Source organism: Salmo salar, chromosome ssa02, assembly GCF_905237065.1.
Source record: "Salmo salar chromosome ssa02, Ssal_v3.1, whole genome shotgun sequence".
NCBI lineage: Eukaryota > Metazoa > Chordata > Actinopteri > Salmoniformes > Salmonidae > Salmo > Salmo salar.
Window position 1 is genome coordinate 79,083,528 of NC_059443.1, and position 12,808 is coordinate 79,096,335.

The 12,808-nt window shown below is 41.2% G+C and overlaps 1 protein-coding gene across 1 annotated transcript in view; it reads right to left on the reverse strand.

The window, feature by feature from the left end:
* Positions 1 to 1,241: 1,241 nt before the first annotated feature.
* gtf3c1 (general transcription factor IIIC subunit 1) overlaps positions 1,242 to 12,808 on the reverse strand; it is a 70,325-nt gene continuing 58,758 nt past the window's right edge. Inside the window, 3 exon segments of the mRNA XM_045713288.1 lie at positions 1,242 to 2,274; positions 10,962 to 11,242; positions 12,084 to 12,531. Of these exon segments, the coding sequence (XP_045569244.1) occupies positions 1,999 to 2,274; positions 10,962 to 11,242; positions 12,084 to 12,531 (1,005 nt within the window). The 3' untranslated portion in view covers positions 1,242 to 1,998.

Genomic DNA, 12,808 nt, shown 5'->3' on the forward strand with positions numbered 1-12,808 from the left:
CATTAAGGAGAAGTGTATCTTTAATTCTGTGCATAACACTTGTATATTTTATCAAAGTTTATGATAAGTATTTCTGTAAATTGATGTGGCTCTCTGCAAAGTCACCGGTGGTTTTGGAGGCAAAACATTTCTGAACATTACGCCAATGTAAACTGAGATTTTTGGATAAAAATATGAACTTTATTGAACAAAACATACATGTATTGTGTAACATGAAGTCCTATGAGTGCCATCTGATGAAGACCATCAAAGGTTTGTGATTAATTTTATCTCCATTTCTGCTTTTTGTGACTCCTCTCTTTGGCTGGAAAATGGCTGTATGTTTTTTTTGTGACTAGGTGCTGACCTAACATAATCGTTTGGTGTGCTTTCGCTGTAAAGCCTTTTTGAAATCGGACACTGTGGTTGGATTAACAAGAAGTTTATCTTTAAAATGGTGTATAATACTTGTATGTTTGAGGAATTATAATAATGAGATTCTTGCTGTTTTGAATTTGGAGCTCTGCACTTTCACTGGCTGTTGTCAAATTGATCCCGTTAATGGGATTTCAGCCGTAACAGGGCGTTAATGAACCAGCAACAGGGCGTTAATGAACCAGCAACAGGGCGTTAATGAACCAGCAACAGGGCGTTAATGAACCAGCAACAGGGCGTTAATGAACCAGCAACAGGGCGTTATTGAACCAGCAACAGGGCATTATTGAACCAGTAACAGGGCGTTATTGAACCAGTAAACCAGTAACAGGGCGTTATTGAACCAGTAACAGGGCGTTAATGAACCAGTAACAGGGCGTTAATGAACCAGTAACAGGGCGTTAATGAACCAGTAACAGGGCGTTATTGAACCAGTAAACCAGTAACAGGGCGTTAATGAACCAGTAACAGGGCGTTAATGAACCAGTAACAGGGCGTTAATGAACCAGTAACAGGGCGTTAATGAACCAGTAACAGGGCGTTAATGAACCAGTAACAGGGCGTTAATGAACCAGTAAATTACATTCTGTATCGTTATTTGTTCTACTGATTCAACTTGATTGTCTTTGGAAGAGGAACTATTTCTATGTTTTACTAATTAATTACTTCAAAACTTCAAAAATGACTGATGAAGTTATTCAATTGTATTGAACAGTTGTGTGATTTTACAGGTGTCCATGTTGATAAACTTTAAAACAAAGTGACTTGTTCTTTTAAAATAATCTAAATAACTTGTTTCATCTTAGATTAAAGCATCAAGAGTCTCATTCCACGATTTGAATTTTATTAAATCACACTTTCAAGAAAACAATAACAAAACAAATGAAACCATAAAAACAGGTTTTCCCAATGAAAGACTAAGATGTGAAACTAATTCCCAGATCTCTGTATAACTACAACTGAAACTAATTCCCAGAGCTCTGTATAACTACAACAGAAACTAATTCCCAGAGCTCTGTATAACTACAACAAAACTAATTCCCAGAGCTCTGTATAACTACAACAAACTAATTCCCAGAGCTCTGTATAACTACAACAGAAACTAATTCCCAGAGCTCTGTATAACTACAACAGAAACTAATTCCCAGAGCTCTGTATAACTACAACAAACTAATTCCCAGAGCTCTGTATAACTACAACAAACTAATTCCCAGAGCTCTGTATAACTACAACTGAAACTAAACATTTTTTAGCTAAAATCAAATCATGTTGTCCGGTAAGAGTCACTAAGGGTCAGAACTAAAGACCATTGGTTACCCACTGTGAAGAAACTTGTTGTTTTAACTCCTGGCCTATTAATCCTGATCAAGTCGACCTCCCGTCCCCTAGCAGTCCTGGGGTGTGTTCACTAAGAACTAAATGGAACCAAACAGAATCATGGGGAACGAAACGGCCAAGGACATACTTACATTTTTCTAATAGAAACTGTTGTTTTTTGTTGCATAACGTTTTGCTATAGCCTAAAAACGTTTCACTACAGTGTGTACTAAAGAATTGAACCCAGATCAGTTTAAACTCCAGTCCTTACTGTTTGTTCTCATGTTGTGCGAACTGGACCCACTGGTTCCAGTTGTTTTCATGGGGTAAAACCTGTCCTAGACGCAGGCAGCAGTCGATGGTCGGCTCATAGAACACAGTGGTCGTCTCAGCCGGTCTTACCCCCGTCTCCCCCAGCCTCACCCCTGTCTCTCCCGCTCTCTCCTCCTCCACCATGAGGAAGGCGGCTGGGCGGGAGAAGAGGGAGGGTTTGGGACGTCTGGTCACGTACTTCTTCTTAATACAGCCCAACTCAACGAGGGCCTGAGGGGAGGAGAGAGGAGGAGGAGAGGAGGGACGGGGAGAGAGGAGGAAGAGGAGGGGAGGGACGGGGAGAGAGGTAAAAGGAAGAAGAGGGAGAGATGAACATGAGTGAACCTGACCAGAACTGGTGATGTCAGCAACTGTGAAGGAGTCTGAGATCTGAACTCTTATATCCACCTTTCACAGGGAGGCTATCACATAATAAACCTGCTGCTACATTACAAACCTGCTATAACATCACATTACAAACCTGCTATAACATCACATTACAAACCTGCTATAACATCACATAATAAACCTGCTGCTACATTACAAACCTGCTATAACATCACATTACAAACCTGCTATAACATCACATTACAAACCTGCTATAACATTACATAATAAACCTGCTGCTACATTACAAACCTGCTATAACATCACATTACAAACCTGCTATAACATCACATTACAAACCTGCTATAACATCACATTACAAACCTGCTGCTACATTACAAACCTGCTATAACATCACATTACAAACCTGCTATAACATCACATTACAAACCTGCTGCTACATTACAAACCTGCTATAACATCACATTACAAACCTGCTATAACATCACATAATAAACCTGCTGCTACATTACAAACCTGCTATAACATCACATTATAAACCTGCTGCTACATTACAAACCTGCTATAACATCACATTACAAACCTGCTATAACATCACATTACAAACCTGCTATAACATTACATAATAAACCTGCTGCTACATTACAAACCTGCTATAACATTACATAATAAACCTGCTGCTACATTACAAACCTGCTATAACATCACATTACAAACCTGCTATAACATCACATTATAAACCTGCTGCTACATTACAAACCTGCTATAACATCACATTACAAACCTGCTATAACATCACATAAACCTGCTGCTACATTACAAACCTGCTATAACATCACATTACAAACCTGCTATAACATCACATAATAAACCTGCTGCTACATTACAAACCTGCTATAACATCACATTACAAACCTGCTATAACATCACATAATAAACCTGCTGCTACATTACAAACCTGCTATAACATCACATTACAAACCTGCTATAACATCACATTACAAACCTGCTATAACATCACATTACAAACCTGCTATAACATCACATTACAAACCTGCTATAACATTACATAATAAACCTGCTGCTACATTACAAACCTGCTATAACATTACATAATAAACCTGCTGCTACATTACAAACCTGCTATAACATCACATTACAAACCTGCTATAACATTACATAATAAACCTGCTGCTACATTACAAACCTGCTATAACATCACATTACAAACCTGCTATAACATTACATAATAAACCTGCTGCTACATTACAAACCTGCTATAACATCACATTACAAACCTGCTATAACATTACATAATAAACCTGCTCCTACATTACAAACCTGCTATAACATCACATTACAAACCTGCTATAACATCACATAATAAACCTGCTGCTACATCACAAACCTGCTATAACATCACATAATAAACCTGCTGCTACATCACAAACCTGCTATAACATCACATAATAAACCTGCTGCTACATCACAAACCTGCTATAACATCACATAATAAACCTGCTGCTACATTACAAACCTGCTACAACATTACATTACAACCCTGCTACAACATTACATTACAACCCTGCTACAACATTACATTACAAGCCTGCTACAACATTACATTACAAAGCTGCTACAACATTACATTACAAAGCTGCTACAACATTACATTACAAACCTGCTACAACATTATAAACCTGCTGTAACATTACATTATAAACCTGCTATAACATTACATTATAAACCTGCTACAACATTACATTATAAACCTGCTACAACATTACATTATAAACCTGCTACAACATTACATTATAAACCTGCTACAACATTACATTATAAACCTGCTACAACATTACATTATAAACCTGCTACAACATTACATTATAAACCTGCTGCTACATTACATTATAAACCTGCTGCTACATTACAAACCTGCTACAACATTACATTATAAACCTGCTGCTACATTACAAACCTGCTATAACATCACATTATAAACCTGCTGCTAAATTACAAACCTGCTATAACATCACATTATAAACATGCTGCTACATTACAAACCTGCTACAACATTACATTACAACCCTGCTACAACATTACATTACAACCCTGCTACAACATTACATTACAAGCCTGCTACAACATTACATTACAAAGCTGCTACAACATTACATTACAAAGCTGCTACAACATTACATTATAAACCTGCTACAACATTACATTACAAAGCTGCTACAACATTACATTACAAAGCTGCTACAACATTACATTACAACCCTGCTACAACATTACATTACAACCCTGCTACAACATTACATTACAACCCTGCTACAACATTACATTACAAACCTGCTACAACATTATAAACCTGCTGTAACATTACATTATAAACCTGCTATAACATTACATTATAAACCTGCTACAACATTACATTATAAACCTGCTACAACATTACATTATAAACCTGCTACAACATTACATTATAAACCTGCTACAACATTACATTATAAACCTGCTACAACATTACATTATAAACCTGCTACAACATTACATTATAAACCTGCTACAACATTACATTATAAACCTGCTGCTACATTACATTATAAACCTGCTGCTACATTACAAACCTGCTACAACATTACATTATAAACCTGCTGCTACATTACAAACCTGCTATAACATCACATTATAAACCTGCTGCTAAATTACAAACCTGCTATAACATCACATTATAAACATGCTGCTACATTACAAACCTGCTACAACATTACATTACAACCCTGCTACAACATCACATTATAAACATGCTGCTACATTACAAACCTGCTACACATCACATTATCAACCTGCTATAACATCACATTATAAACCTGCTGCTACATTACAAACCTGCTATAACATCACATTATAAACATGCTGCTACATTACAAACCTGCTACAACATTACATTATAAACCTGCTGCTACATTACAACCCTGCTACAACATCACATTATAAACATGCTGCTACATTACAACCCTGCTACAACATTACATTATAAACATGCTGCTACATTACAAACCTGCTATAACATCACATTATAAACCTGTTGCTACATTACAAACCTGCTACACATCACATTATAAACCTGCTACAACATTACAAACCTGCTACAACATTACATTACAAACCTGGTACAACATTACAAACCTGCTACAACATTACAAACCTGCTACAACATTACATTATATACCTGCTACAACATTACAAACCTGCTACAACATTACAAACCTGCTACAACATTACAAACCTGCTACAACATTACAAACCTGCTACAACATTACATTACAAACCTGCTACAACATTACATTATAAACCTGCTGCTACATTACAAACCTGCTACAACATTACATTATAAACCTGCTGCTACATTACAAACCTGCTATAACATCACATTATAAACCTGCTGCTAAATTACAAACCTGCTATAACATCACATTATAAACATGCTGCTACATTACAAACCTGCTACAACATTACATTACAACCCTGCTACAACATCACATTATAAACATGCTGCTACATTACAAACCTGCTACACATCACATTATCAACCTGCTATAACATCACATTATAAACCTGCTGCTACATTACAAACCTGCTATAACATCACATTATAAACATGCTGCTACATTACAAACCTGCTACAACATTACATTATAAACCTGCTGCTACATTACAACCCTGCTACAACATCACATTATAAACATGCTGCTACATTACAACCCTGCTACAACATTACATTATAAACATGCTGCTACATTACAAACCTGCTATAACATCACATTATAAACCTGTTGCTACATTACAAACCTGCTACACATCACATTATAAACCTGCTACAACATTACAAACCTGCTACAACATTACATTACAAACCTGGTACAACATTACAAACCTGCTACAACATTACAAACCTGCTACAACATTACATTATATACCTGCTACAACATTACAAACCTGCTACAACATTACAAACCTGCTACAACATTACAAACCTGCTACAACATTACAAACCTGCTACAACATTACATTACAAACCTGCTACAACATTACATTATATACCTGCTACAACATTACAAAGCTGCTACAACATTACATTACAAAGCTGCTACAACATTACATTACAAAGCTGCTACAACATTACATTACAAAGCTGCTACAACATTACATTACAAACCTGCTACAACATTACATTATATACCTGCTACAACATTACATTATATACCTGCTACAACATTACATTATATACCTGCTACAACATTACATAATATACCTGCTACAACATTACATAATATACCTGCTACAACATTACATAATATACCTGCTACAACATTACATTATATACCTGCTGCTACATTACAAACCTGCTACAACATTACAAACCTGCTACAACATTACATAATAAACCTGCTACAACATTACATAATAAACCTGCTACAACATTACATAATAAACCTGCTACAACATTACATAATACAAACCTGCTACAACATTACATAATACAAACCTGCTACAACATTACATAATAAACCTGCTACAACATTACATAATAAACCTGCTACAACATTACATAATAAACCTGCTACAACATTACATAATAAACCTGCTACAACATTACATAATAAACCTGCTACAACATTACATTATATACCTGCTACAACATTACATTATATACCTGCTACAACATTACATTATAAACCTGCTACAACATTACATTACAAACCTGCTATAACATTACATTACAAACCTGCTACAACATTACAAACCTGCTATAACATTACATTATATACCTGCTATAACATCACATTATATACCTGCAGTAACAGAGCATAGTATGGGACAGGTAGGGTGCTACCTGCTATAACAGAGTATAGTATGGGACAGGTATATATTCTACCTGCTATAACAGAGTATAGTATGGGACAGGTATAGATGCTACCTGCTATAACAGAGTATAGTGTGGGACAGGTAGGGTGCTACCTGCTATAACAGAGTATAGTGTGGGACAGGTAGGGTTCTACCTGCTATAACAGGGTATGGTGTGGGACAGGTCAAGTTCTACCTGCAATAACAAAGTATAGTATGGGACAGGGAGGGGTGCTACCTGCTATAACAGAGTATAGTGTGGGACAGGTAGGGGTGCTACCTGCTATAACAGAGTATAGTGTGAGACAGGTAGGGGTTCTACCTGCTATAACAGAGTATAGTGTGGGACAGGTAGGGGTTCTACCTGCTATAACAGAGTATAGTGTGGGACAGGTAGGGGTTCTACCTGCTATAACACAGTATAGTGTGGGACAGGTAGGGGTGCTACCTGCTATAACAGAGTATGGTGTGGGACAGGTCAAGTGCTACCTGCAATAACAAAGTATAGTATGGGACAGGGAGGGGTGCTACCTGCTTTAACAGAGTATAGTGTGGGACAGGTAGGGTTCTACCTGCAATAACAAAGTATAGTATGGGACAGGGAGGGGTGCTACCTGCTATAACAGAGTATAGTGTGGGACAGGTAGGGTGCTACCTTCTATAACAGAGTATAGTATGGGACAGGTATAGATTCTACCTGCTATAACAGAGTATAGTGTGGGACAGGTAGGGTTCTACCTGCTATAACAGAGTATAGTGTGGGACAGGTAGGGGTTCTACCTGCTATAACAGAGTATAGTGTGGGACAGGTAGGGTTCTACCTGCTATAACAGAGTATAGTATGGGACAGGTAGGGTGCTACCTGCTATAACAGAGTATAGTGTGGGACAGGTAGGGGTGCTACCTGCTATAACAGAGTATAGTGTGGGACAGGTAGGGTGCTACCTGCTATAACAGAGTATAGTGTGGGACAGGTTGGGGTGCTACCTGCTATAACAGAGTATAGTGTGGGACAGGTAGGGTGCTACCTACTATACCAGAGTATAGTGTGGGACAGGTAGGGGTGCTACCTGCTATAACAGAGTATAGTGTGGGACAGGTATGGGTTCTACCTGCTATAACAGAGTATGGTGTGGGACAGGTCAAGTGCTACCTGCAATAACAAAGTATAGTGTGGGACAGGTAGGGTGCTTCCTGCTATAACAGAGTATAGTGTGGGACAGGTAGGGGTGTGGTTAGTTACTTTTTATTACTTATCTTTCCTCTTGTATTTAATTATCTGTCATCATTTTAAATGCAACAAATTGCCCTTCAAACAATCATTATTTTCTCATGAGCTCAACCTTGAACTCAATGATCAGCTGATCAGGCCTACATCACCGACGATCAGTTGATCAGGCCAACATCACAGACGACCAGCTGATCAGGCCAACATCACAGACGACCAGCTGATCAGGCCAACATCACAGACGACCAGCTGATCAGGCCAACATCACAGACGACCAGCTGATCAGGCCAACATCACAGACGACCAGCTGATCAGGCCAACATCACAGACGACCAGCCGATCAGGCCAACATCACTGATGACCAGACGATCAGGCCTACATCACAGACGATCAGGCCTACATCACAGACGATCAGGCCTACATCACAGACGACCAGACGATCAGGCCAACGTCACAGACGACCAGGCCAACGTCACAGACGATCAGGCCAACGTCACAGACGATCAGGCCTACGTCACAGACGATCAGGCCTACATCACAGACGATCAGCTGATCAGGCCTACATCACAGACGATCAGCTGATCTAGTCGTCCCCAGTAGTGGTTTCTAACACCCTTTATCTGTGGTTCAAGTTTGCTTATGCCTTTATTTTTAGGCCAAAAAAAGGGCTGTGTTAAAAAACAACATGGTGAATTTGTAGAAATGGAATGACATTTCATTTTGGGGAATGACGTTGAATGGAATGTTTCATTTTTGGGGAATGAAGTTGAATGGAATGATGTTTAATTTTGGGGAATGACGTTGAATGGAATGAATCCTGAAAAACCCATGTCAAAAATGTTATAAAATGATTTGCATTTTAATGAGGGAAATAAGTATTTGACCCCTCTGCAAAACATGACTTAGTACTTGGTGGCAAAACCCTTGCTGGCAATCACAGAGGTCAGACGTTTCTTGTAGTTGGCCACCAGGTTTGCACACATCTCAGGAGGGATTTTGTCCCACTCCTCTTTGCAGATCTTCTCCAAGTCATTAAGGTTTCGAGGCTAACGTTTGGCAACTCGAACCTTCAGCTCCCTCCACAGATTTTCTATGGGATTAAGGTCTGGAGACTGGCTAGGCCACTCCAGGACCTTAATGTGCTTCTTCTTGAGCCACTCCTTTGTTGCCTTGGCCGTGTGTTTTGGGTAATTGTCATGCTGGAATACCCATCCACGACCCATTTTCAATGCCCTGGCTGAGGGAAGGAGGTTCTCACCCAAGATTTGACAGTACATGGCCCCGTCAAATGATACAGTGAAGTTGTCCTGTCCCATTAGCAGAAAAACACCCCCAAAGCATAATGTTTCCACCTCCATGTTTGACGGTGGAGATGGTGTTCTTGGGGTCATAGGCAGCATTCCTCCTCCTCCAAACACGGCGAGTTGAGTTGATGCCAAAGAGCTCCATTTTGGTCTCATCTGACCACAACACTTTCACCCAGTTGTCCTCTGAATCATTCAGATGTTCATTGGCAAACTTCAGACGGGCATGTATATGTGCTTTCTTGAGCAGGGGGACCTTGCGGGCGCTGCAGGATTTCAGTCCTTCACGGCGTAGTGTGTTACCAATTGTTTTCTTGGTGACTATGGTCCCAGCTGCATTGAGATCATTGACAAGATCCTCCCGTGTAGTTCTGGGCTGATTCCTCACCGTTCTCATGATCATTACAACTCCATGAGGTGAGACCTTGCATGGAGCCCCAGGCCGAGGGATATTGACAGTTCTTTTGTGTTTCTTCCATTTGCGAATAATCGCACCAAATGTTGTCACCTTCTCACCAAGCTGCTTGGCGATGGTCTTGTAGCCCATTCCAGTCTTGTGTAGGTCTACAATCTTGTCCCTGACATCCTTGGAGAACTCTTTGGTCTTGGCCATGGTGGAGAGTTTGGAATCTGATTGATTGATTGCTTCTGTGGACAGGTGTCTTTAATACAGGTAACAAGCTGCGGTTAGGAGCACTCCCTTTAAGAGTGCGCTCCTAATCTCAGCTCGTTACCTGTATAAAAGACACCTGGGAGCCAGAAATCTTTCTGATTGAGAGGGGGTCAAATACTTATTTCCCTCATTAAAATGCAAATCAATTTATAACATTTTTGACATGCGTTTTTCTCGATATATTTGTTGTTATTCTGTCTCTCACTGTTCAAATAAACCTACCATTAAAATTATAGACTGATCATTTCTTTGTCAGTGGGCAAACGTACAAAATCAGCAGGGGATCAAAATACTTTTTCCCCCCCACTGTGTGTAATATATATATATATATATATATATATATATATATATATATATATATATATATATATATATATATATATATATATATAATATTTTTTTGCACCTGCCCCACCAAAGGTCTGTGCACGGCCCTGGTGTGTGTTGTTCCTACCTGCACGAGGTCCAGTACCACCACTGGCTGCAGGACCCCTCTGTAGTGTTCCAGTAAGATGTGTTCTGGTAAACCAGGTCGGGTCATGATGTGGTAGAGGACAGCCTCCAGCATGCCTTTACACACCGGCCTGTTCAGACTGCCGTCCACGATACGCCACGGACGACTGATGAACGACACGTCACACACACCGACGCTACCCTCCTCTTCCTCACGCAGACCGATAGCTTCACCATCCTCTTCCTCAGCTAGAGATGAAAATGGCTTCTCACCGTCGCCCTCTGAGGAAAATAAAAACACAATGAAACACACCAGTGAACAGATCGGGGTCAGCTGCAGTCTGGTTAACGGGGTCAGCTGTAGTCTGGTTAACGGGGTCAGCTGCAGTCTGGTTAACGGGGTCAGCTGCAGTCTGGTTAACGGGGTCAGCTGCAGTCTGGTTAACGGGGTCAGCTGCAGTCTGGTTAACGGGGTCAGCTGTAGTCTGGTTAACGGGGTCAGCTGTAGTCTGGTTAACGGGGTCAGCTGTAGTCTGGTTAACGGGGTCAGCTGTAGTCTGGTTAACGGGGTCAGCTGTAGTCTGGTTAACGGGGTCAGCTGTAGTCTGGTTAACGGGGGTCAGCTGCAGTCTGGTTAACGGGGGTCAGCTGCAGTCTGGTTAACGGGGGTCAGCTGCAGTCTGGTTAACGGGGGTCAGCTGCAGTCTGGTTAACGGGGGTCAGCTGCAGTCTGGTTAACGGGGGTCAGCTGCAGTCTGGTTAACGGGGGTCAGCTGCAGTCTGGTTAACGGCGGTCAGCTGCAGTCTGGTTAACGGGGTCAGCTGCAGTCTGGTTAACGGGGGTCAGCTGCAGTCTGGTTAACGGCGTCAGCAGCAGTCTGGTTAACGGGGTCAGCTGCAGTCTGGTTAACGGGGTCAGCTGCAGTCTGGTTAACGGGGTCAGCTGCAGTCTGGTTAACGGGGTCAGCTGCAGTCTGGTTAACGGGGTCAGCTGCAGTCTGGTTAACGGGGTCAGCTGCAGTCTGGTTAACGGGGTCAGCTGCAGTCTGGTTAACGGGGTCAGCTGCAGTCTGGTTAACGGGGTCAGCTGCAGTCTGGTTAACGGGGTCAGCTGTAGTCTCACCTGTGCTCTGTTCTGTCTCAATAGTAGATGATGGTTCCTCTTGTACCCTCTCTTCTTTCTCCATCTCTTCCTCCTCCTCTCCTCTCTTCATCCATCTCTCCTCCGCAGTCTCGTTCCTGTCTTTCTCTTCAGGCTGCATCTTCTTCCTCTCCTCCTCTTCCTCCGATGTCTCCTCCCTCTTCTCAACCTCCTCTTCCTCCATCAGTGTTTCTCTTCTCCCTCTCTTACTACGTGGTTCCTTCTCTCTGGGGGCCACCATTCTTCTCTTGCGGAGGAGGGGGTTGTGGTGCTTTCTGTCCCCAAAGGCAGAGGCCCCTCGCTGGGCTTGGTGTGGCCGGTCTCTCTGCCTCTCTGTGGAGGTCAGTAGCCAGGGCTCAGCGTGACTCAATAACACCAGACGCACTGAGTTCCCTCCCACCTCCAACACCAGCTCTTCCTCCAGCAGGTCCTACAGCCAATCACAGAGGAGAAAAAGACACATCAACCAATCACAGAGCAGAGGTTCAGTATAGAAAGGGAAGGAGACCAATTAGGGAGGAGTGTTTCAAGACGGAAAGAGAAAGACTACAAACTCCTAATGAAATAGCATTCACATTGAGTGTGTTTCAGTCTCTACAGAAACCCTGCCTGTATGTACTGCTGCAGCAGTGTGTTTCAGTCTCTACAGAAACCCTGCCTGTATGTACTGCTGCAGCAGTGTGTTTCAGTCTCTACAGAAACCCTGC